Raw genomic sequence first — 27121 nt, 5'->3', positions numbered from 1 at the left:
CTTGCAAACTCCTCACAGGCATTTTTGCATGATGTCACAATATCTGGATTGCAATGTGTAGCTCATAGCTGCCGATTTTTGTAAAGTGGATTGGGCGGTTTCCATGGAGACGCCCCAAAGCCCTCAGCCTTTTGCTGTGCTGTAAAGGAGCTGTGTTTAATGCCCCAGCATGCACTGCAGACAGAGGTGGGTGAGCTCATGGTGTTAACAAGGTTCCAGTCAGAGTCAAGAGGCCAGTGTGAGAAATGTAGTGTGGGCCCGCACTGAGCACGTCTCTTGCACACAAACACACACACACACACACACGCAGACAGTCGCACTGACATATATACACTGAAAATACACACATACAGAAGGAAGCACTAGTTGATTCAGAATGAGAGGACAGCTGTTAAAGTGCAGTATCTACATGTAATTCAAAGTCAAAGGACCATCACCATTGCCACCTCCTGGAGTTGTCCATTTCCAAGTTTCCCTGATTACAGACAGCTGTGGTTGGCACCTCTGCCCTGGGTAGTACTGCAGTACCCCCTACTGGCCAAAGGTTGGTATACAGTCTTCACTGAGAACTGTCTGATTTCATTGCATTTTTTTTTTTTTTTTAAAAACAACCTCCATGCTGCTGCTTTTTCAAGATGAGAACAAATCACCTTGTGTCAACAAAAATCAGATGCAACCCACAGAACTTGAGCCAGTTTTTTTTCTGAAGTTGTGCAGAGGGAAAGTGAAACAACCCATCACTGAATGAAAATAATGTTAAGAGGAGTCTCCACCACCAGCCAGAATACCTCTCTGTGGTCAAATCTTCTCACAGCGCAAAGCATTTCCATGTGCCATGTGGTTCAGTGAAAAACAGGCAATGTCCTATATTTGCAACAATCTCTTCCATATTTAAACAAACCTTATTTAAAAAAAAAAAACAAAACAGAAAAATAGTTTACAAGTTTACATTGTGCAGTGCTGCATATGCATAACACACTCACAGCCAACTGACCCGGACTGTGATTTACAGCAACACAGAGTGTTGACAAAATGTCTTTTTTCTTTTTTTTTTTTAAGGAAACAAAAAGGATTGATTAAGCAGATGAAAGATGAGAAGAGTTGTGCAGGGTGAGTGACGTGAAGCACAAAGTGTCTGCTCCCTGATGCCAAAAAGCCATGCCAGAGGAAGTCTGGTCCAGGCTGGAGGAGGGGAGCTGCCAAGGACAAGGCCCTCTTCCAAGAGGGAAAAGGAGCATCTCTGGGTGCTGGAGAGCCTTGGTAAATCTTTTTAGGAGCGACTTCAAGGAGACTTATCTCTACATGGGGATTTTAGTTGGAATCAGGATTTGTGGTAAGATATTTTTTTTCTTCACACTGGTTTGGTTTGTGGACAGGCTTTGAAAACGTTGCATGGAGATCTACAATGTGACAATACACACCAACGATCAAGAGGGGCACTTATGATTCTGGAGGTCATTGACATCTAAAGACATGCTAGATGGGTAGAAAGTTAAGAGGCAAACAAAGGAACCAAAGACTTCACTGCAATAACAGGCAATGCCTGAAATAATTATCATTAAGGAACGGCACTGTGTGACAAGAGGACAAATTATAGACAGAATTGAATCCACTCTTACAGATTACTGCCTCGAAGAAATTAAAGTCATATTTGGGACTAAAAGGATTACAAGGAAGTGCACAGGGGAGACAGGTCTGCAGATAGGTCCAGTATTCATGAAGAAAGGTTTGAGTAGCGTTGAGAGCGCTGAGGTTTTGGTATCTGAGGCATGCTGCTGTGCTTTACTCCTCCATGCACATGGGTAGGTTGACAAAGGTGAAGACGTTGTACTCAATCATGATGGAAAAGCAAAGGAAAACAGCGTATAGGACCAGGACATAGATGCCCAGCTTCATATCTAGCCTCCACTTATTCAGGTGGATCCCCAGAACCTGCACAAATACAAAACACATCAGAATGGATTGTTTAGGAACTTCAATTTCCTAAACAAACCCCAATGTTAAGAGGCCTGAGTTAAGTGGAAAAACAAAAATAGGATGATAGAAAACGAGCAGGGCATGTTCTAGTGTTCCTCAAAGAACACACCCCTGCTACAGAAATAAATGAAAATGACCTTTTTTTGCCATTTCAAAATAGGTGGTTTAGACATTATTGCATAACACTGCATCAGACAGTAATGAGATTGGCCAAACAGAAATGTTATTTATATAAAAATACTGTGGATTTTTAGTTTAAACATGTAAGGCACACCAGAGCAGTAAAGTGAGTTGTTTTCCTGGAAGTGGTCAGCATGTGGTACCAGTCTAACAAACACTATTGACCATTGCTCACCGTGAGGGCTACAGAGCCAAGGAGAAGCACCACTGAGTACACCAGCCCCCGACTGTTGATCATTACCTGCAACAAACAAAAAGATCAGACATTCATCTGCAGCTATTTGGTCTCATTAGGCACTATGTGATATAAACATGTAGTAGGTTTTGGTTGGAGCCGTTTCATACAACACACAAAGAAATGCAGTTTTACCCATGAGCTGTTGAAAAGCAAACTAGCTCCTTACCACTGATCCATAGCTGACACATATTGTCTGTATTGCCCAGGGAACCCCCAGTCCCACTAGAATATCAAACACATTACTGCCAATTGTGTTTGACACTGCCATGTCTCCCAGACCTGCAAGAATACAAAGACTTTCAGTTCAAACAAGCAACTTTATTTCCAACCATACAATTTTGCAGTTCTGAACTTTTAGGATATTCCCAAATGACCTAACCTTACTCAGCTGGGACAGAGGCTATGCTATAAAAAGCTCTGTACTATTTTCTCTTGTTCCTGTAGTACTTTGCACATCCATCCTAGCACATTTTTTTTTCCTCACACCTAAAAGTAAGATGTAACCTGCTGTGTTAAACTGTCTAGAAAGCCTCTTCGATGGCTTCAGAAATAATTTAGACCCCGTCACTTTTTGCCTAATTATGTTGTAAATTAAATGCAGAAAATTGTCATTTCCCCAAACATGTTTTTATAATTTTCAAAAAAATTGACATTTCTCATTCACAAAAGTATACAACACCCTTAACTCAGTACTTTGTGAAAGCCCCATTGGCAGTAATTACAGCTTTTAGCGTTCGTGGGTAAGGCTCTACAAGCTTTGCACACTGAGATTATCCCATTCTTCTAGATCCTCTCAAGCTCCATTAGACTGGATGGGAAGTGCCTGAACTGTCATCTTTAGGTCTCTCCACAGATGTTCTGTGGGGTTTAGGTCTAGGCTTTGGCTGCATTCTTGATCACCTCCATAACCAAACCCCTTCTTGCCTGGTTACTAGTTTGACCAGATGTGCAACTCTAGGAAGAGTCCTGATTGATGACTTCTACTGTCTTCAGTTTCACACTGAACACAAAGCTGCTGTGCCCCTGGGAACACGCAAAAGATTTAGAGATGTTTTATAGTGTTTTATGATGGTGGTTTTATGTTGGCTTTGCCCTGATCTATGTCTCATGACAATTTTATTGCAGAGGTCTATAGAGACTTCCTTATGTGATGATCCTGGGTGGTTTTTTATCCTGACATGAAGGGTCAATGGGCAGGTAAGGTCATTGAGTATACAGGGTCATTGAGTGTAGACCACTGGGTAAAACTGTTTTTAAAATCAACCACACTAAGTTTGCAAAAAGGTACAGAAGTCTGAATAGCAGCTGCTATTTGTAGTCTTTGTTGTGTTAATTTAAAAGTCGACCAGCTTCCCATCAGGGACTGTAAAAGTGTAAAATAATTGCAAAAATGTGGAGGCCCTGGTAGAGGAGTGGTATTAAATGAGCCAGATGGAACAACAATATCTACATCTGGCTCTTGACAGCATGATAAAGCAAAATGAAATAGCAATGTATAAATGTATGAGGGGAACGTGCACAGTACCTTGCCGGGCAACAATGAGACTGGCTATGCAGTCTGGGACACTGGTGCCCGCTGCCAGAAAAGTGATGCCCATGATGACATCAGGGATTCCCAGAGTATAACCAATTATAGTGACCTGAGAGAAATACAAAAGAGCAATCTGTAAGGTGTCCTGCTAAATGTCTCTTTATGAAAATCAACTCTATCTTCTTGATTTCCACACAAATAGGAACTCAACTCACCATCCAGACCATCAGGTAGGAGAAGACTGCAATCCAGACGGTAGAAAGGATGAACGACAGCATGAAGTATTTCTCCCAGCGAGGCTTAGCACAGTTTGGGACGGTGAAGTACAGCAGCAGCAGCAGCGGCCAGGACATCAGCCACTTCACTCTGCTGCCAGCATTTCCTGCAGCACAAAAACAAGAGATGAGCATCTCCCAAAGAAAATGCACCATGTTATTTTCTTAACAGGTTTTTCAAACCCCATATCATTAACTTTATAATCACTATCATAAGTGTGTTCATAGTGTGTCACTTGTAGCTGTTTTAATGTCCTTGCTTCTCTTCAGACCACCTTTCACATGAATTTTTTTTTTTTTTTTTAAAAACATAAAATAACTTTTGTCCTCCTTGAGTATGTGGAGTATCTGTGCTTTCCAGGAATTTGATTGCCAGTGTCACTTTTAAATAGAAGTATTTTGAAGTGCAAACCGCTTTTTTCCTCAAATATATGTTTACCAGGACTGTTATCCATGTTTTAATTAGTCCCTGAAGCAGACGCCAAAAACTGTAATGTAGCTATCCTTTTCTGTTGTTTTCACTTAGTACTGCTTTGGTGGAAGAGAATAAAACAATCTGAATAAATATAAAGTAAAAAATAAAATCTAATTCCACTTCAGGACAAGAAAATATGTCTGCTTGTGTCACAACTATGGCTCCATTTGCATTTATTACTCTTTGGCTTTACTGAGAAGGATGTTCCCGCCATCTGTCACACACAGTACAACATTTTTTTATTTTTTTAAATTTTATTTTTTTTGCAAACACAGAGCCCTCAAGACTTTCGCAGACCGACCATACATAGCGTCTCAGACATCAAAACTTTACCCCCATCCGTCTCACTTCCTTTTCTGTCTTTTAGCCTAATATAATGGAACATCATTTCCACCCACTTACATGAATATGTCTGTTTCATGCTAAATCAGTTTAATCAGATTCAGATTCTTTTCACATCAGCAGCCACTGACTGATAAAAGGGCAGCCCCACTGAGAGCTGTCAAAGAGGATAAAGTGGATGATCATTAGTCAGAATATATGAAGTCACTGACTAATTTGAGCAAGGACATAACTACTGAAGGGGAAAGAATTTCTCGAACATATTGAGCAGAACTGTCCAAATAGAAACTTCTTTCAATACCAAGATAACAAATACAGGGTGTAAAGTAAATGCATAAATGAAATGCCAAATGTGAAGATGCATGAAGATGGTTCAGAAATATATTATCCCTATATCTCTTTTTACCCCACTCATGAAGGTTAAAGTACACCCATTCATTCAGTAAATACATCAATCACGTACTTGGAAAATGAAACGGTGAGATGGTGGTGTTTTCCTCCGCCTCAGTGGCTTTGTCCTCTGGCACATTTCCATTCTCGATTTCAACCTTCCCGTCAATCACTTGTGTCTCCACGCCATTGGCAGCTTGGACCAACTTCTGGCGCTTTCAGAAAAAAGAAACTAAGTCAAAGAGCACATGAGCAAACTCGCCACTTCACTATTTTGATGGATATTGATTGTGCAGTCACAAATGAAAACACAAATACATGTCTACTGTGTGAGGTGAGACAAGGAGACTGGGACTTAAAACTTCTTTGAAACTAAACTCAGAAACACAAAGCAGAAAATAGTATGAACACAAAAGAAACAACCCAACAGCAGAAGCGGCTAAATCTATGTTAAGCAGCCACAACGTCCAGCTGTACCTCTGTAATGATGAGGCGACTCGCCATGCGCAGGCGTGTTTTGGGTCCAAAATGGCTGGTGACCATGACACGGAGCCCAGCTTCTGGAAACCTGAACTTTGAAGGGCTGGCGTTCATGATCTCATCCACCATCACTACTGAGCCACGGCTGTAAGCCTTACTGGGCTTGACTGAAGACAGGTAAGATATATTACAAAGATTAATACAAAAACATGTATTACAAATATTTGTAGTGTTAGTTTCTAGTCTGTAGGGCTACAATCACATTAAGCCATTTTGACACTGTCAGAGTTAAAGCTGCACCAGGCAAGAGTCTGACTCCACTCCCTCATCTTTTTCCTCTATACCCAAAAAATGTATGATGGTGCCTTTATGTTGTTTGTTGTCTCAACAGAAAGTATGGAAGTGATTCTAGGTAATATTGTTTGATACAGGACACACAAGTGTCTTTCCAGGAAAACAAATTTCAAGGGATCATCACATGCACTGCAGATTTGGATCCTTTTATTTGCACCTACCTAAAATGGTATGTTCACTCAAATTTACTGCTGAAAGTACATAACATGCATCTCCAAAATAATGCACTTTTCATATTAACCAGTGAGCTTTTAAATGGATTCATTATCAAAGATGTAGATATTTTATGACTCATAACATTTAAAAACATGAAAAACTCAGTTTTCACTGGATACAGGGCTTAAAATCACCTGTGGACACATGATAAGACTACCTGAACCTACATATATTAGGGTACATATGTGAATATGAATAAGATCTGCAGAGAAAACTTGCTAAGCTAAGAGGCTTCTTTTGGGCTTGAGCAATGCTATGATGAACCAAAAATAACTTCATTTTGATGGAGTAGCAGACTGACAAACCCAAATACTTCCTTCTCCTCATCCATTTCTCTCTATTATCAGGAGGGATGAGAAATCTTTTAGATTCAGTCCCAGAACTGAATCTTTCAGACCCTTCATCCCTTTGGGAAAACTTATCACACACCAGCTGGGTACTGTAGGTCAACATAAGGGTGTTGTGTGCAGTTCCCATGATTTCTGGGTAGTGAACTTCAAAAAGCTTTCCCAAATTGCCTGGTGCAGCTTTGAAGTTTGCCTACTAGTGAATATTTATGGGCCAACCAAGATTGACTTTAAAATCTGTGACATCAGAAGATGTAACCTCTGGCAGTGTTGACCATGTCAAACTGTAATGCAGGAAGCTGGCACATTTAGACAGGGTCAGTTCACTGCAGACATTTTCTGTTTTATCACTGCCACTCAAAAATTTTATTTGTATACTATAATATTTGCCCTGTGCTAACAGTGAGCTATAAGATGCAGTGTATGGGGAATTCCAAAAAAGTTCAACAGTAGACTTATTAGTTTAACTTGGCCTTAATTTGCCTTATTATGCATGCAAGAGCGCACATAAATAACAGTGTAAACACAACCAGCACAAACATATCCACTTCTCAAATTCATTACCACTTCAGGAGTGAGTGGGTCTACGCCCCAGAGGCCGGGAGAAGAAAAGTAGTATGCAAGGAGAAAGAACTGGCATACAGTAGCACAACACTGTTGACAACAAGCAAGAACACGTTTAGTAAGGCTAAACAGACAGGCATGTTAAGACAGCCAAAGTGGGAAGGGTTAAACCTCTCTGAGGGGTTAAATGTCACTGATTAGAAGCTGATGGAAAAGTAAAAAGCTAGAAAGGAAGAAGTGGAGAACCTCTGCTAGAAGAAAATCTCACACAAGCATGATATTAAAAGACATTAGCCAGAAAAGGTTGGTTTTTCCAGAGGTTTTTTAAATAGGTTTAAGACCCCAGACAACAAATTCCCCTGATATGAAACTAAAGGAAGATTAAAAAAAAATATCTTCATTACACTGTTCCCATTTTAAAACCATTTCATTTTGTGGTCCCTGTATGCTCAGATAAGCTTCAGTTGCTTATCTCCCAGAAAACGTCTTGGCAGGGTGAGAAAAATTAATCAAGGACCATATATAAGTTTTAAAGGTTTAAAGGGGAAATTTTCCAAAGTGTCTTAAAGGTAAAAGTTCACTGGGGCCTTTGGACTCAAATGTTTGTTTGGTAGTGCACTTCTGCAGAATCCTACTGTATTTGAAAGAATAGCTTGACATTTTGAGAAATGCATCTTTTTGCCATCTTGCTGAGAGATGTGAAGATTGATATGGTATCTTCCAGCCTCTGACTGGCTGAACACACCTGATCCAGGTAATCAGCAGTGGGTAGTGGAGGAACAGTTGGAAAACAAGCAGCAGTGTTTATTATGCCTGTACAAAAACTGGAGTTCATAAGCAACAACCTCTGGTTCTACATTGTTGACGCACTGGACTATTGTTTTGGACAGAGTCTGGCTACTTGGTTCCACTGCTTCCAGTCTATATGCTAAACTATTTCACTGTAGTTTTATTTTACAAGAGTGGTGTTGTTCTAATGTGTCTGCAAGGAATCACCTCCCAAAATGTCAAACCATCGTTTTAATTAAACAGAATTCAGTGTGAGCTGAAGAAACTCAAAGCAAAGCAGAAATTCTGCAGGAAAGAGCAAAGTTGAAAGCACAGAGCTTCTAGTAGAAGAAAGCTTCCACAGGGTCAAAGCCAATCAAATATTTCCATTTCATAGCCCAGGAACCCATTTCTTATTTCAGCATACAATAGCTGGTTCAGATACTGGCAGAGAGTAGTCTTGGTTATCCAGCCTGTCTGATTAACCTTACCTGCAGAAAGTAAAGGCGATGACGGGTCGTCATCCCAAACATAGTCATAACTAGTATTACCGTCCTCCATCTCACTGCTGGCTGCAGCGTTACCATTGGCCACGTTCTTCTTCGACTTCCCAGTGAAAAATTTCTGCATGCTGGAGTTGAATCTGGTAAACAGATTGAAAATAATCCCTAAATTAGAGATGCTGAAATGGTTGAGCCCAGAGTCCAAAAAGACAAGGGGACTACATGCAAACAGGGCTTATGAGCTTCAGATAAAAAAAAAAAATCTAACTTGCTTAAAATAAAATACAGCATCTAATAATTAGTCAAAATAAAGTGTTTACCCACCATATGTCTGTAAAATAAATGTACAGTTACAAGTCTACAGGGTTCATACAGGTCTACGGTCTGGATAAGGACATCTACATGTGCTGAATAAAATGGCTGAAAAATGTCGTTTCTGGGTGAGAAAGAAAAATAAAGCCAGAGAACTGCTCCCAGAAGCCAATCACAAGGCTTTCATCAGCCACACAGGCCTTCAGTAAGACCGTGTGAGTGCCATTATATAAAAATGGATCAAAAATACTCAACATAGTGCTGGTACCTTTGAACATAATGTACGCAGATGTAACACCAGCAACATCAGAAGAACTGATGTGGCCGTTCCAAAGATTCAGCATCAGAAGCCAACATTTAAAGTACAAAATGTGCTTTTAATAAACTTACTGAAAAAGGCAATAAAATATTAGCTTCAAAATTTACCAGATTAAGTCAAATAATATTCACATTTTTCACATGCTGTCAATTTTTGTCCAAATGGTAACATGCTATTTGAGGGGAAAAATAAATACTGTATCACAGGCAAGACCTGAAAGGTCACCCGAGTGCACTGATCACACTATATAAAACCTACTTTAACTTCATTTTGACTGGAACAGCCCAAAATGGTCAGTGGGTATTTTGATAGAGGGGAAACATGACAGCATATCCTGCAGTAAGCACTTTTTTCCTCCAAATGAGAAAGGAGAGGAGTGATCCAGTTAAGCCTGTGCTCTTAGCCACTGCAGAGGGACAAAGATTAAACTCTTACAGCAGAGAGAGAGAGCAAACTGCTGCTGAGTGTAACACACTGGACAGAGACGGTGGCACAGGACAGTGTGGTTGGCATTATGCAGTTTGGACTATAAAGGCAAAAATACGGTATAATAGTGGAGCCTGTATTTGCTCAAACAAGCTGAATGCTGACAGATGCAGTAAAAAAAAGATGGGACAAGGAGTTTTTCAGAGCAGACGAACCAAGACTGTGATCAGACAGTAGATCCAGGTAATCTGGAAGACCCTCCTGTGCTAATCCTTTTAGAAATTATAATACATTTTAAAGAAAACAATACTTGATCTAAAATATTCCTCTTTGTTTCATGTCTTCTGATGTACATGCTCAGCTTTATTCAACAAGAATCATTCGAGAACGTGCAGAACTCACTTCATGATGAGGATGTATCCAGCATACATGATCACCAGGAACAAGCCCTCCCACCTGAGAAAGGAGGAATACAGGATGAAGAAAATAACACTAAGAAATAAAAGGTTTAGTTTACAGTGGCGTCAGAAAGCTCTCAGATCTCTTCACTTGTTCCAAACGTACTGGGTTGTAGATTTAATTTTAAATGGACAAAATTGCCATATTTGGTGAACTGAGCATTCAGACCCTTAATTCTTTACTTTGCAGAAGCCTCTTTTGCAGCAATTACAGCTTTGAGTCTTGGGTAAGCCTCTACAAGCTTTGGACACCTTAATTTGACAAGTTTATCCCATTCTTCCTGGCAGATCCTGTCCAGCTCTGTCAGATTGGATTGGAAGTGTCTGAACGGCCATATTCAAGTCTCTCCACAGATGTTCTGAGGGGTTTAAGTCTGGGCTTTGGCTGGTCCACTCAAGGACAGTCGGACTTGTCCTGAAGCCACTCTGGCGTTGTCTTGGCTGTTTGCTTATTGTGCTGAAAGGAGCAGTGATTCAGGTCTCAGGACTCATGCACTTTGGAGGAGATTTGAGCTACAATATATATTTTACCCAAAATCCTTTACATCTCTCCTCTCTCCTGGTGTTTCCAAACTTCTTTCATTTCACAATTATTTAGCTACTTTGTTCCTAGGAATACTCAAAGACTTAGAAACTGTAACATAACCTTGCTCTTATCTACTGCTCACAGTGGGAGACTGGGTAAAAATGGTATCCATTTAAAATTAAATCTACAACACAAAGCAAGCACTGGGTGAGAGAGTCAATAGTTTCTGAAGTTGCTGTATACAGTATGAATATTAGCAAGGCTTCTAGTTGCCTGCTACAAACATTAATATCCAGCCACTAAGGCAGAAAATAAGCAAAGGGGGAAATACCCAAATTACCTTTAAAGTTTGTAGTATCAAAATCTCTGAGTGCCTAGCATTGAGCAATAGTTTATTACATATAATTTTACTTTTCAGTCATGGCAGGAAACCTGTTAGTTTTTTCTTTAAGTCTCAAAGTGTCAGTTTAAAATATGGAGGCATCTAAAGTTCAGCTGGACGAGGAACTTACCAAACTATCTTGCCATCGTAGATGAACTGAAAATGAAGAAAATTTTCTCTTACACTAGTGAAAAAGGCAGAAGGTCGTGGCTGGTGTTTACTAACACATGCATGTGGTGAGCACATAATTTGCCCAACTTACTGCAATCAAAGCCACAACAGACAGGATGTAGTAGAAGGAATCCCTGAAAACAGCCCACCAGGTCAACATCACCACCTGAGAAATCACAGGTAAGTCATATTTCACAGTTTTGAGTAGGTAATCCATATTACATATTATTACATATTATCAAAACCAGTTAATGTGTAAACTGGCTTGAAGAACTGCAGATTTATGATCTTTTTCTGCCTCTAGCATTTAGCTCACCATTTCTACTAAAACTAGTTCTGAGAAAACTAACTGAAGCAGATGGCTTTGTTTCCCCTCAGCAAAAACTTCTGCACACAAGTGCTGCTCTGCAGTCTATAAATAAACAGAATGATAAAGCCACTCACACCCACGTGCACACGCACACACACACACACACACACACACACACCTGTCCAGCGAAGATCCCGCAGACACCGATGATACAAAGGATGTTGAAGACTGCTGAGCCAACAATGGTTCCCACCCCCACATCACCGTGGGTGATGAAAACACCTGCACACAGGGAGGCAGCCAATCAGAATTTGCGGTGACACTGGCCATCTGGGAACGTCTAAGTGTATGTTTGTGCATGTACCAATGATAGATGCAAAAAGTTCTGGTGCTGAGCTGCCAGCTGCCATGAAGGTGGCTCCAGCAACATCCTCACTCAGATCTAGTTTCTGCAGAAATAAAGAGTCGTGTGTTTACACAGAAATCAACACATTGTAACCAACACCGACAGATCAACGACTGCAAGGCCATACCTCACAGATCTTCTCCAACGACGTCACAAAGTACTCGTCGCATGTTATGGCAAGGGCCAGAAACATGTACAGCGCCTAGAGACAGACCCAACAGTCAAGTTTAAAGAATGAGCGTGTGTGTGTGAGAGAGAGAGACTAGGACAAGATGGAGTGTGAATATAAATATGCATGCCTGTATAGATACATTCATCAACAGAAATTAGCACAGCAAATACAGCCTTGGCAGATCAAATATTCTGCTGCTTAAGGGACAGGTGAAGGGGAATTGCAAAGCACAGCACCCAATTAAAACTGAGCCTGCATTAAATTCGAGTGTGACAAGTTGTTTTGCCTCACAGTATGATAAATCTGTGAGATTTACATACACTTGCTGCTGTGTGAGACAAGGAGAGAGGGGCTGGGACTGTACTGGGGTCAGCCTATTTCAGTAGCTAAGGGAGATGTGTAAATTATAGATCAGGTGTGACATCATCCTGGCCTGGCAGCTCTGGCAGCCGTGCTCTGCTCTATGCTATCCACAGGGGGCAGTGCAAGACTGCAGTACAATCACCCCTCCCACCCCCATACACATTTCATACTCCTCAGTACTGAAGAAAGAGAAATAAAGTTATATTTCAGATTTTGCACCACTTGAAATATGTGAGTATAGAGGATTACAGCTCAAATCTTTGTTCATTTGAAATAAGCCTTTCAGTGCTGCTCACTAATATTTCAATAAACGTCAGAGGAGAAATTTTATAATCTTACAATAGAAACCAAACTATGGTGGTGAAACTGGTGATCAGGATCAAGGGTTTTGAACAGTGGCCTTGGTGGGTGATGGTGTATTTCACTAAGGTTTAGAAACCAGCAACAGTGAACTGTTACTGTCCATGTAGCGAGATTCCAAAACTGAAAACAGGCTTTGCTGGCTGTAATCAAATTACTCCTGTTTATATTGGTCATTAATAGATGTCATCCTAGTGCAGTTCCAGTGGAAGTGACAAAATTCTCAAACCTTGTGACAAATGTTTGAAAAAAAAAAAAAAAAAAAAAAAAAGATTGATTGAATTTTTGGTTTCTGTTCCAAATTTTCTGAGCACTTTACAAAGTGTGTCGGCCTCAGGATTTCTAAAAAAAAAAAAAAGTTTGAGGCCAGTTAAATCCAGTGATCCAAGTACTCGTGCATGGGTACTTTGAAATGAACAACACTCAGTAGTTCCAGTGAATCCATAGATGACTTGTGTCTTTATGTCAAGTCAGCAGAGCTTAACATTGACAGAATGTTTAAAGAAAAAAAAAAAAAAAAAAATCATTGTTGTAAATGAGGAGAAACACCTCAAACTCACCTCAATTCTTGACCCAGGCCTGTATTTATCAAGTGTCTCAGCATTTTTCTTTATTGGCTTTGTGAAAAGCTTTTAAACCTATCTGCAAATGGCCCCAGTCACAGGTGAAGGATGATGCAGGTGCAGCTTCTTAAACACAAAACAGCATCTTACCGCTACAATGTGCAGCAGAATTGCTCCGCTCTTTCGCTCATTGTTGGTGAAAAGGTCATCGGGGAACTCGTGTATTGCTGAGGAAAGAGAAGATGCCATGGTCACAACACATCAGCAGCATGACAAGGCTACATGTTCTCCCCCGTAAGGACCATGTGACATCAGGGTGGGTGTCAGTCAGAGAAACAGACCTGGGATGCCCTGCTGGTTCAGCAGGCTTATACTGAACTCATTTGACTGGCACCTATGGGAGTGTTATTCTCTCTCTTCCATTTGAATTATCTAATTAAGGCAAAAACAAAAAAACGTATATCTACCAGAAAGGTTTAAATGCAAATAAAACAGCCTGTGATCAATCAGAAAATGCAGGAAACTCAAAGAATGTGAATTTTCAGAAAACTGAAATTGCTCAAAATGTCTTCTGAAAATCGTCATGTAACCACCCAGCAACCAATGACTTCATACCTATTCAAGGACCAAAAAAAAAAAAAAAAAAAAAAAAAATCACATCATCTCCACAAAACCTGATGCAAAATCTTGAGCTATATTAAGAACCTCAAGTCATACAGAATTTAAAGCAACCAGGCAGAAAAACCTCCCATGCTGAGCACTCATCATGCAGCACTCTAGCTGGATCACAGCATGATGGTGGTGCCACCATACGGCTCAGATCTCTGGGAGTACGGGCACTCCACAATGCACCTGGCTGGAGACAGAAGCCGACCATCTCCCTGATGGGACCCAGCATTTGTGAGGAATGGACAGTGTCCAGCCTGCACAGGCCTGGGCTGCGAGTTCACATCTTATAACAAACCTCCAACAGTACCAGCATACATGCACTGTAGTTATTGCTAAGCTCTAGTTATCCTTGTACTGCAGCCAGGATGAACAAGACAACAGGCACCTCCTTTACAGTGTGCTTACACACACACACAGTGGTGCTTTGAACTAAATGCTAACATCAGCATGTTAACATGTGGATAACCTTATCAAGTTCATTTACCATCCTAGGTTAGTAAATCAACATACTAACATTTGCTACCCAGCACCAGATAAAGTACAGCTGAGGCTGACAATGTCATAATGCTGTGCAGGTCATAATGCAAAATGAAATTTACATTTTGATTTGAAAAAGGCACTAGCTGAAAAGAATCACCAGTGAGGTTACAAATCATCCCAGGGAGGATCATGTGGGTCTTTGCCCTCATGGCACAGAGGTCAAACCAATAACTGCAGAGATGCCTCAAATGTGAATATACACAAAATATCAATTCATTATGTAGATACACTACCAGCCAAAAATAACTAGAGGAAAAATAAGGAGAGCATCAAGGTTATGGGATCTATCCGTCTGATTAAGATTTTTCAGAATGGACAGTGGTGCAGACTAATCAAACATGCCAGGCCACTGGAACTGAAAAAACTGATTGCTTTGCTGTGGAGCTAATTTTGCATAGTAAAATTCAAATACACAAATGATGCAGGAGCAGATGGGAGATGTTTGTGCCTGCAGAACTGCAGTTTAATACAAGAAATAAAGGCAAGAGTTGGGCTGTCACATATGCACATGTGAAGTGGAACAGTGCTCACCTGAGAGTTCTCACTGCATCTGTCCCACCCTCCTCATGTGTTTTTGGATGATTCAGTGGTGTGCACACATCACTGAATCAGCACAGCATTTGGAAGAGTGCACAGGCAAAACAAATACTCCACAGGATATAGTCCAAAGCCACTTAATCAACTGCATGCCTCCTGGATTTCATTCAATTACATCATATATATGGAAATGTGGTACATTTTGTATCTTCATGTCATCTAACACATTATCTTCGCAGCGGAACAAAGAGCCATGACACAAAAAACTACCATGCTATTTCTGGCAGAGGAATACAAATTCATCTTAATTATTAATCTTAAATTAATCCAATCTGATTTGTGTCTCAGGGCAAAACACTGCAGCACTCTGCCTTCATGCACACTACATGCACCTGATTACATTAGGGGGACATAATAACTTGAATGAGTAATATGGATCACAACCTTCATGTATAATGAGAAAATGGAGAACACCTGACCAGCAGTGGAATTTTTCAGCAACATCGACTGTGGCAGCTCAATTCATTTCTGAGCTGAATGAAACATGTCGGAGAGCCGATGGCCTCAGGCGAAGACGCAATCAATTACAGGATTTGTCAGCTGTGCCCACAGAGGTGACTGAAAACAAACTGATGCCAATACAGAAGGCTGAACCCCTAGTGATACCTCATGGACAAACAATCCTGCAGCCACAGCTGCAGAAGGTTGCCTGTTAAGCTTCTGAAAAACATCAAAAGCCGAATTTCCTGCTGTCTAAGCCTTTTCACCTTCTGCTTCCATGCTCAGTTAACAGCACTGTAGGTCTTCCATTAATCAATAATTAATGCCATCGCTATCCATCTTTAGTTAGTTGTTCAGCCCCTTGTTACTATATACAATCAGCTGTGGCTGAGCGTGTGTTAAAAATAGGTGATCACAAAGGTGTTTAAAGGGCACCGGCACTGGGGCAGCAGAGAGATGACAGGCAGGCAGGGGCCACCTCATAGTCCCTGTAAACATTCAACCAGACAGCGTCTGCAGGGTTCTTCTGTGTCTCCTCACTGCAGAGGTCAAACCAGACATGAACAAACTTCCACAGCCGTTTCCCCACACAAGGACAGGAACATGATGTGCCCATGCATGCACACACAGTCTGGTTTCCATCATTTCAGGGGACATTACACTGACATTACCTTTACATTCATTTCCTGAAGCCTAACCCTAACCTTAACCTAGCCATATCACACTGAACCAGGTCATCACTCTAAAATCTAATGATTTCCTCATGGCACCAGCACCCAGTCAGAGGAAAGCCATGTCCCCACAGGTAAGTGTGTAGTCAGAGTTGGATCCCCACAATGTGAGTAAAACCTTGCACACACACTCACAGGAACAGGACAACAGACAGATTGCTTAAGTGATGCATCTAAAATGAGACCCATAAATAGAATCATAAATAATACGGTATGTACGAAACGAGTTGAGCGAAACAGCATTTTCAGAGAAACAGAAGACAGATTGGGAAGTCACCATGCACCAATGCACTGCTGATGTACATTTCAGAAAACATCAGCTGACAGCAAGTTAATTCCAATTTGTTTTTTTCCAAATAATCAAAAACGACAAAACATTTAAGTTGGAGCTTCATGCAGTGTTTATTATTGCGACTAATGATTTTCATTATCAAATATCAATGCATATTATTTTTCATTACCAAAAAGCAACATTCTTGGTCAGATCTTTATTACACTAGACAAAGCAAAGCAGTCAATCTACAAAAGTGACCAAAATTAATTAGTCAACAGATCCATTTTGATTAATCCATTATTTTTGCAAGAGCTTACTTGCTTTTCACCATTTTAGAGTTACAATCATGGCTTGTTATGTTTACAGCAATAAGAAGCAGACATGTACACATCTAAATATTTAGAATATATATCTGAACCTAATTTGCCAATTTGTTCATAATTAGGCCAAAAATTCTAAATATTCAGGTAAATGTGTTTGACATGAGGAAACTGCTTTTAGAATATCATCTACTCTGTTGAACAAAGGTTTTGTTGGTTGTACAAGCATGAAAAAAAACAATTTTGATCTATCCTGCTGTTCTGGTGTTTGCATGGGATTGCTGTTCTTTTGGAGGCAGTGAGGAAGGGACAGAACCAAGCAGGGATGTCTGGTCTGGCACGGCACAGCTAGTAGGAACCAAAAAACAAGGCCCTTTCAGAAGCTGTGCCATAAATCTATAAACAAACCTTGGATTCTCTGCTTGAACACCTGATTGTGTCTCTTATGTAAGAAATTACTGGCAACACTTTTGCTGTTGCCAATAATTTCTGTCTCCGAAACCCTCACCCCTTTCTCATCTTAGCAATGAAATAATTATAAGCCCACAGAGTCGTCACAAGAAGTGATTTTAAAAGACACTGCTGACACCGGCAGTATTAATACTTGAAGGCCATTATTGTCTAAATTGTGGTCGGTAAGGGACAGTAAAAAAAATACTGCAGTAGTTAAGCATTCTTGTGTGTGTATAGTGGGTCATAAAAAGACACTTTCACATGGACAGAAAAGTGTGAATACTCTGAATCTTTATGGATATAAGTGATTTAACATGATCTTTACCAAAGGTCATTCCAATATTCTCAAAAAAAAAAAAAAAAAAAGCAATAAATTTAAATGTGTCACATAAAGCTGGTCCATAATATAATTCAAGGTCAACGTGACATACTGGCTCATGTGGTGACAAAAATAACTGCCGTCTGGAAAACGTACTGTTTTGTTAAACACAAAGATCTTTAAACATTCTGGTTTATGTTCCCCCTGGTTATTAGTGATTGTTTCAGCGATTCAGATTCATCCTTTTGTTTCTTCACAGGCCATTTCCCAAACAAATCACCACAGATGACCTTAAGTTATTGACATACTAAACCACGCTGGCTATTTATATTTGTGCAATTATTATTATCTAAACTCCAGATATTATGGTGACATTACATAACGGAGCTCAGTATTGGGTACTGTCTGTTGTCCCAGAGAGAGGAGCACTGGGAGGACAGTGCAAAGACCAGGCCAGTATGCAGCCAAACGCTCTGATGTCCTGGATTTAAAAACAAATAAATAAAAGAAAATGTGAACGCACAGCCTGAGATGAAGCCATGCAAAGACATTCTAAACAGTCCGATCTGCTAAGTCTAAAGTGATCACTGCCAAAGACAAACACAATGACATCATATATTAACAGCTAAATAAAAACATTATGACACGAGCAAGATGTTTTGGCAGAGAGCCTGGTGCTACCTTCTGTCACAGCCTATGCACCATCGCACAGACCAGCCAGGTCATTAACAGACTACAATTGAAGACTGACTCAGGAGACCCTTCAGAGGCAAGTGATTCCTCTGGGCCATTATTAGCCCATTAGATAATTAGCTTGCTCCAGCAGACAGTGAGCGGCGTGACTTGACTGTGACCGACATCAGTCATTCTTGTAAACATGAAGACAACATTGCAAAAACTCCGAGAAAATGTCCAGGTCACACAGATTTAAAAAAAAAAAAAAAACAACAAGCTGGACAGAACAGGTGTTTGGTTAACACACAACACACTGTTCCACTAGTTAGATCAGTGTTCTCACATGCTCAAACATCACATGCAGAACTGTTCTCACATGATCCTGTAAGCACTTAAACTCAGTCACCAGCTTGAACACAGATAACATATTTTCACATGAATTCCCATCAGCCTTTATGTGACAGTGCATGGGTGGTAAGCACTCCACACTGGACAAAAGGACAACAGAATGTAAATATGACTCAAAAGCCAGCAATTCTGAAATGAAACAGAAAGTGAATGAATAAATACATAAAGAGGTCAGGTGTGTTTGAACTGCACAGTGTGGAAAGTGCTCATGCCTGCGCTTCTCTCTCTGCTGCATTGTTCCACTGCTGGCATGCAAAGCGAGGTCAGTTTCCATTATGCACAGTGGCATAATGCCCGCCTGTGTAATTCCCTTTTTAAAAGTCTCCTTCTGGTGTTTCCCTGGAGTTGACAAACCCGCCTTCCAACATCGTCTCGATGCTTCCTGCTGCCAGCTTTATTTGTCAAAATGCCGCCAGATTTCTTGCCTTCTTCCCCCCAAAATAAGTTGATATTGGCCATCCCATATTTGCCTTTAATGCTGCCAACAGCAGAACCCACACAATACTCACTAAAAAACATATATATATATATATATATATATATATATATATAAAACCATGAACAGTGCCTACAGGCCAGAGTACCCACAGTTCATCCTCAAGCCTAACTTGCAACATAAGCACTCCTCTGCCCATGAGCAGATTAGTGCCATATCGAAAATCACTATAAACAAATCCCATCAGATTTATTCATAGTACAGACAGTCATGCTAAAACCCCTGCTTTGTTGCTCTACCCCCCCACTTCTATTAGGCCAATTACAATTATGCCACTCAAGTGGGAGTTTAATATATATGATATTAGCAGCATCTTTATTAAAGGTAAATTATTCTTTCTAAAGAACATTACCCATGGTTCTCTACCACCTCACCAATTTTCACATATGAGAGAGTATAATCTAATATTCTGTGTCCTCAGGTAAATGTCAAGTCTTCTCTCAGCAAGCATCTCTGCTCATGTGCCATTACACAACCTAGAAGAGCTCATAAAACATTTGAAGTCTGAAATAAAAACTGTCATTCTTGTTCCAGTGTTACTGCAATTCGTCAAATTTAGCAAAAGTACAAGTGCCTTTGTTCCATTCGTCATGGGATTGCTACAAGGGAAATGCATCTCTAGGGGAGGCATGACTCAAGGTCTGCATGTGACCAAGCACTCATAACATAGCATCATTCTTATTGTGTGATTAAGGCATTTGCAGACTGGAGGCATGCACTGTAATAAAGTAGGAGCACGAAAACAGTTTGGACAGCAACTTGTGCTTTCCACTTAATGGCCAATAAAAGAGGCACTTATGATGAATGGCTACCTAAGCAGCTCACAGTCTAAGAACAAGCAAAACAACATTAACACCCCATGAACTCAAGAGCCCCCTCACTGATCACAAAAATAATGATCTAGGAAAGGGCAGCAACTACAGTTCACTCAGTGTCATCACAAACAGGAGCCTAATTAGATGGGAATCAGAACAAACACACAGATCTGTGATACAAATGTGTTTGACTTAGAAGAAAAGTATAAGCCCTGTGGTTAATTAATATAAACGATTAAGCTCATTACTATGAAGCAAAACATCTTTTCAGTGGGAAATCAGGACGGATGGCAAACAGGTTTGTCATTCCACAAAGATCTGAGACCAAAAACAACTATTCTGATTCATACTTGGCCTCTGTCTCCCTGATAAAACCTCGTAATACTAACAAGTGCAACATAAACAACAAGATGACTGCAGTCACTCAAAACATACTGCTTGCAAACATATTTAATCACCAGGGTGTGAACTGTTAGTAAGTACCCTTTTCTAAAAACTCCGATTTGTCATATTCCTTGTTTCAAGATACTGAGATAAAGTACAACTACCCCACCCTGTTAGCAGACTTTGGAGAACTAACTTACTTATTAAAATGCTATTTGTCAGTGTTATACTTCAAAAAGAAACCAAAAAGTACCAAATGCCCAAGCAGTTAAAATACTCAGCATCTATATTACAGTCTATGGCCTCAGTCTTAGACAACTACAAATCAGAGCCATGCATGCTGCACACAGCGGGGAACCTGTCAGCTGAGGCGCCTCAGGTCTAAGACAGGATAACACACAAGACCATGTACAACAAATCATATGATCCACTCACACTGATGAGGCAGAACAGTGGTGGAATAAGTGAAAGGAGGACTAGAGCTGATGAGAAATGTGAAGAATGTCGAGTACAGCCTGGTGCTTCCAGCGTGGAAGACATGTGAATGGAAAAAAGGTAATCCTGGAGGGATTAGGGGGGAAATGTCCAGCACACAATCTTATCATATGGTGCTCATTTAAATAGGAGCCCAATGTGACTGAAAGTCTATTAGACACAATCCTGAATACTTCAGCATCAGCAAGGTAAAAAAAAAATATATAATTATTAGTGAAGCTGCTAATTTTTATATATATATATATATATATATATATACATACACACACACACATACATACAGTATTTAAATAAAATTAGCAGCTTCACTAATCCCTGGGAAGTCTGCCTGCTGTGACCAGTAATGAAGTAATAGCCAGTTAGTTCTTACTGGGTCACTTGTGATGCCACAAAAAAAAAAAGTAGCACTTCAAATTACTTCCAAATTGTCTGTGACTTGGTGTCATCGTCTGTGAGCTTGTCAAATACTAATAGTAATACAATTCCCACTGCTGATTGGGGCCACATTTAAAAAAAATGACTCAAAGATTAAAAATCCAGCAGGTCTGGATCATGATTCTACATTTAGGCTTCAGTAACGGAAAGAGCTGGTGGTCCCAAAAATGTATGTGTGTATGTATATATATATATATATATATATATATATATATATATATTTATTGAAACGGCCAAATGGAAATAAACCTGTAAGCTTGGCAGCTTTAAACCCAGAAACACAGACACTCATAGAACTAATGAGTGTCTGTGAAAACTAAATCAGACTGTGATGATTCAAATGACATGAAAACCAGAAACACATGGATTTCTTGTCTTTGCCTGAGCATTGTTTCAATCAATAATTTCATGAAAAATGGACCTTTAATGTTTTCAGAGCCTGATGAAGACGTCAGCAGCGTCAGTGGAACTGTCAGCATATAGCCCAAGATAACTAATTATAGTGAATGCTGTTACCTTTAAGTGTACCAAAAATGCTGCAACATGATCAATACTTGAACCTTTTAATAGCTCGTCTGCTGCTTATTACAGCACAAGTGATCTAAACTGACTCAGAAAAACATAGACCAGAGGAAGTGAACTGAAGGAGCATATTGACTCAGAAACACCCACTTAGTGGATCTTATCAGGTTTTTCCCTAAAACAATACACCCTTTGACACTTCATATGTGTGTAATGTTATGGTTCTGCATTAACTGGTGGATTCTGAGCTGCTGCATGAAGATTGAGATGAATTCAACCCTTTGACAAACTAAACTTTTTCTTTTAGGAAGAATCTTCGAATCTTAATTGATCTTGATAAAAAGCTGAAATTTGTCTTTGTGTTGACTCAATAAATAGGTCTTCACTATAGAGTTAGCAGAAAATAACTGAACTAAACCAATTTTAATAGATTTTTTTTTAATATCCTAACCCTTATACCCTAGTTAGAACTAGGGAAAACTGTAGAACCAGGTGATAATTTTCTGCAGCTTCATTACTACACAGTCATTTAAACAACAGTAGAATGCAGTTTTAATCTCACAACAACATACCTGGCTCTGAACAATTCTTCTCCTCTGTTTCATTGTCTGGCTCTGAAGCCATTAGCCGCCTTCCCCAGTGTTCAAGGTCTGGATGTCCCTCCACTATCATCCCATGGCCTGAAACACAACACAAAACAGCTTTTACTATTAAACATTCACATAAGACACAGCATCTTAGCTTTCTAAGTCTGCAGCACACAACATGTCGAGGGGTAATGGTACAAGTCTAAAGGCCTTTTCTTGTGCTGCTGGGAAACATTTACACATCATTGTGCATATTTTAAAACCTGCACAAACATGCACCTAACATGGCCGCTCTTGTACAGAGTATGCTTCATGACCCAAAACATCCATGATCGTGGTTCATTAGTCCAAATAAGGGTGCTCTTCTTTAATCCTTTAAAAGTGTCCGTTTATGTAGACATGACATTTTCATCCAGCAGCAGCAATAACACATCAAAATGCCGCTGCAGTGCCATTTTATTTTAAGGCGGGAGAGTGGGAGGAGGAGCGTACAAGTTTCATTTTTCATCAAACTGCTCTTAAGCCTCTGTAATGAGGACATAAAAACAGCAGTCCCGAGCCCATTATGTAAAAACACGCCAACAAGCAAAGCAGTGTTTTAAAACTTCTATTTCTATTTTGATTTGAAAAAGCAGTAACTGGACAGTTAAACAGCAGGATGGTTAAACAGTATTGATGTTTGTGAGCAGATCAAAGAAACACCGGAGTAACAGTGTGTTTCATTCATACATAAGTTGTTCAACATCACCTTTTCTTAGCCTATTTTAATGCACTCATTTATATAGAATAGATTTTTTTTAACCTGAGATTTTTTTCAGTCATAAAACCAAGTAAGAATTTAGATGCTAAAATACAATTTGATCTATTAATATAGTGCCACCTTAAGGAAGCCTTTCAAAAAAAAAGATTAAGGATGCTTTAAACTCCAATAAATAAAGGGAACATTGTGGGTTATTATTATTGTACGTTTTTCTGAAATCTCGTACCACGTTGTATTTTTGGTGTACTGACATTTTTCCTTTAAAACGGCCTTCAATCCAGTATTGTTAGACAGCCTGAAGATCAGCGGGCACTGGACAAGCAGATTGAACACAAGGTGACTGCAGCTGCTTCCCACAGCTCTTCAATCCAAAAGCCCAAAGCGTACAGTCATCACTCCAACCTGTTCCTCCTCACTAACCAGCTGAGTTTCCCTCCTCAGCTCTCTGCTTTTGTCTAATCTGGCAGTACTCACAATAAAACGCTGTACAATTAGATGTCAAGGGAAGGACGTGGACACCAATTTGCAAACAACAAACACTTGGACATTGCCAATCAACAATCACCTTTACTATACCCAACAAAGGAAATATGTGTAGGGAACTACTGCATTATATTTACACAACAAACTGGTTTGGATAGTTTTAGTTTTTATAGTCAATTGCACACAACAGTCCACTTAACTGTAATTACTCCAGTCAGTTACTTCACTGCAACTATGAAATCTTACTTAAAACACAGAACCTATGACATTTCCTGGAAGACTAGATAATGCATACTAACTGCCTCTTTTTGTGTGTGGGTGTGGGTGTGGGTGTGGGTACAGGGGCCATTCATTCTCCAAGTAACTGAAAGGAAAACAATGAAGATGTGACTGTGTCAGTACTTCTAAGGAGGCTGAGGGTAAAATAAGGGTTGCAGTCTGTTGTGGGCACACGTTGCTGGCTCATGCCATTTCCGCTTACTTCTCCCGGTTCACTCATCTTAATCTGTTCAACCAGTTCAGAAGATGGACCGATAACATTATCTATCCATCTATCTTGATGTGTTATTGCATGGACATGCGTTTGCATGGGAGCACTTACCTTCCTGTTGCCAAAAACATCTCAAGCACAGTCTAATCCCTGCTCCAGCTACCTGTCAGCATTCAGCCCTGCACCGATTCTCAAAAACACCAGTCTTATTCTGCCTTGCAGAGCTCCATCACAGACACACATGCAGCCAGATCAGCTCCCATGACAGCATGTTGTGCCCCACCCCTCTTTACAGCAATGTAACCCTGGAGAAGTACATCAAATCCCATCCATCTGGACCACTCAGCACATCAATGCTTCACCACGCTTCTATCAATCAAGTGGGTGGCAAACATGTGAGACAGGTTTTACTGTGACATGACAAGAGCCTGTTCCTGTTGCGATGGCTGAGAGAAGGCCACAGATATTCAATTAGACAGATCTGATTATAGTGAGCTTTGAGTCTCAGGGGTTTCTCAGACACTATTGTGCATGTCAACTTGAAATCCTACCATAAGTGCCACTTCTGCAGCCGCTGGTCAACAAGAAATGCTGTCTGTGAAATACCACCACATGAAACCACTGTGTGGTCAGCCCAACTTCATTATATGAAAATGGGCAAGCCATTAGTGACAGAGGGGGGGCTTACTTTGGCTCCCAGAGCAGGCCTTTGGAGATGGGAGATTTGCACATGCCTGCATATCATTCCAGAATAATCTTTTAAGCCTCTTGTTGTTTTAATGTAATTAATAAAACTCCACATATATCAGTTAGAGATCTACAGTCAGGAGGATCTAAGTGTGTGCAGATGTACTGAACTGAGGCTAAGGGTTAGAAGAATTTCGTGGGTTTAAAAAAAAAAAAAAAAAAAAAAAAAAAAAAAAAAAAAAAAGGACCAAACACTCAAAAAAAAAAAAAAAACTCGATTTAAAATGCAGTAATAACCATCACCTGTATAAGGGCTCAGCCAAAATAAATGTCTACACAAGCCATCTTAAAACTGTATTCATATGAGCATGTTTTCCCTAGTTAACCTCTGATCTGGTGTCAGCTATGATCCCCAGCAAAATGTCACGCTTGGTCGTTAGATTACATAACTATAGCCTATATGAGGCAGCGTGAGACGCGCTGTGTGTCTGCGCCGTCCTGAATAACAGTTTTCACATGTTTTCGTGGATGGCATGTTTTTTTGGAGTGTGCGCGTGCCAGCATGCAGGCATCACAAGCACCACGCGAGATGAGCCATCCGAACCGTTTGATCTGTGCACGCCTCGGACATCGGCTATAAACACTGCAACATGCAGCAAACCAAAAGCCTTTTACTGTTTATTCATCCTCCTCAATAATCGTCTGTGGCCTCTGCGTAAAAATCGCCAGCCCTCAATCGCCACGCTGTAACTGGTAGCGTGATAATGCTCCAGTGTGACTGATCCTGTGTGTTCAATGGTGTGTGAAGCCCGGGGCCAGAAGCGATGATGCCAGCATTAACCATGATCCCAGGCTCCAGTGTAGTGTGAACAGAAAGGCTAGGGGGGAAAAAATGGAGAAAATGGCTCAAATAATCCGGGACGTAGCTGCATTTGTTCTACGCTCGTTACTTCTTCGTGTTGTGCATGTGGAGCATGAGGTGTGCGTGTGCCACGACTATGAACCTGCTCCTCAAATTAAAATGTGCCGCTGCCATGGCGCGCACACTGCGGCATAAACAGACGCATGTACGCTCCAACACTGAGATAAAAACGCTCTGACCTGACAATAATGTGCAGATGAGTTTCTTTAAAGAGCGCGAACACCAAACGCATCACATGCTATTGATGCCAACTACACGCGTCGTCTGAAAGGTTAGAAAAGCAGCAGAAGCGTCGCAGCCTCTACACATTTCGGACAGGAAGGCAGAGCGGGACCTATTTGAAAATGCAAACAAATGTTCTGATCCAATGCCCTTGACATTAAAGCAGGTTGTGTCTGTGATCAGTCAGCTCTGATTACGCTGCAGATTTCTAACCATTCCGCTCCGTCCAGCTCTCTGTGCCCGGTGCTTCCCTCTCCACTCACCTGTCTTAGTTAACAGCGCCGACATGCTCCACGCCACGAAGAGGACACTGCAGATAAAGCACACCTGAACGAAAAGCATCTCCCTCCTCTTGCGAACTTTAAATATCTTCGCAATTATTGTCTTTTTGGACGCGTTCGCGGTGCTTGTGTCGTCCCGCTCCATGCTTTTGCAGCTCGGCCGGCGGCCACTTTTGTGCGTCCTTGAGAGCCGAAGAAACTGGCGCCCCGTTTGCGTCTTCACACGGAAAAGAACCGCGATGTGGTCTTCATTTCAAGCCGCCCAGGAGGCAGATGGAGAGTAGTGAAGCGGACAGGTTTTTCCACTTGACCGTGGCGCTGAGAAGATGCCTTTCAGCTGCTGGGACCGGCAGACTGGGCAATAACACCGCGGTCAAATTCCAATTTAGGGCTCCAAATCAATTCAGTGAGGTTCCTGAATTCAGATTCTGCGAAGAGACGCGTATCGGACGGTCTCCTATTGCATCCCGCATCCTGTCCCGTGAAGAAAAATATCAGCTGCAGTATTCTCTGTCCCTAGTTTCTGTGATTGACATAAAATGCGTCAATTTCCAGTCAGAAACGAGGAATCGCTCGAACTCCACGCACCTGCGCCCGTTAAGTGGAACCAATCTGTGTTCATCAAGGTTAATTGTTAAATTCGGGCAGCAGTCGTGCCGCTCGTCTCTCTCGGGCGCCTCCCCCTCCACATGAACGCCTCCTCAGTG

At 40.7% G+C, this 27121-nt stretch overlaps 1 protein-coding gene across 1 annotated transcript; it reads right to left on the bottom strand.

Annotated features, from left to right (window-relative positions):
* Positions 1–1092: 1092 nt before the first annotated feature.
* slc24a4b (solute carrier family 24 member 4b) lies at positions 1093–26950 on the bottom strand. Its single transcript, XM_026318683.1, has 17 exons — positions 26397–26950; positions 22555–22662; positions 13559–13635; positions 12078–12152; positions 11909–11993; positions 11723–11826; positions 11326–11400; positions 11194–11219; positions 10100–10153; positions 8629–8780; positions 5886–6055; positions 5482–5623; positions 4142–4308; positions 3921–4035; positions 2562–2674; positions 2333–2398; positions 1093–1932 (listed from the first exon to the last, which is right to left on the bottom strand). Exons 1-17 carry the CDS (start codon positions 26557–26559, stop codon positions 1783–1785), a joined length of 1842 nt encoding a protein of 613 aa, XP_026174468.1. The 5' UTR covers positions 26560–26950; the 3' UTR covers positions 1093–1782.
* Positions 26951–27121: the final 171 nt, after the last annotated feature.

This window comes from Mastacembelus armatus, chromosome 24 (genome assembly GCF_900324485.2).
Source record: "Mastacembelus armatus chromosome 24, fMasArm1.2, whole genome shotgun sequence".
Lineage (NCBI taxonomy): Eukaryota > Metazoa > Chordata > Actinopteri > Synbranchiformes > Mastacembelidae > Mastacembelus > Mastacembelus armatus.
This window is presented reverse-complemented; position numbering and strand designations above follow the sequence as displayed.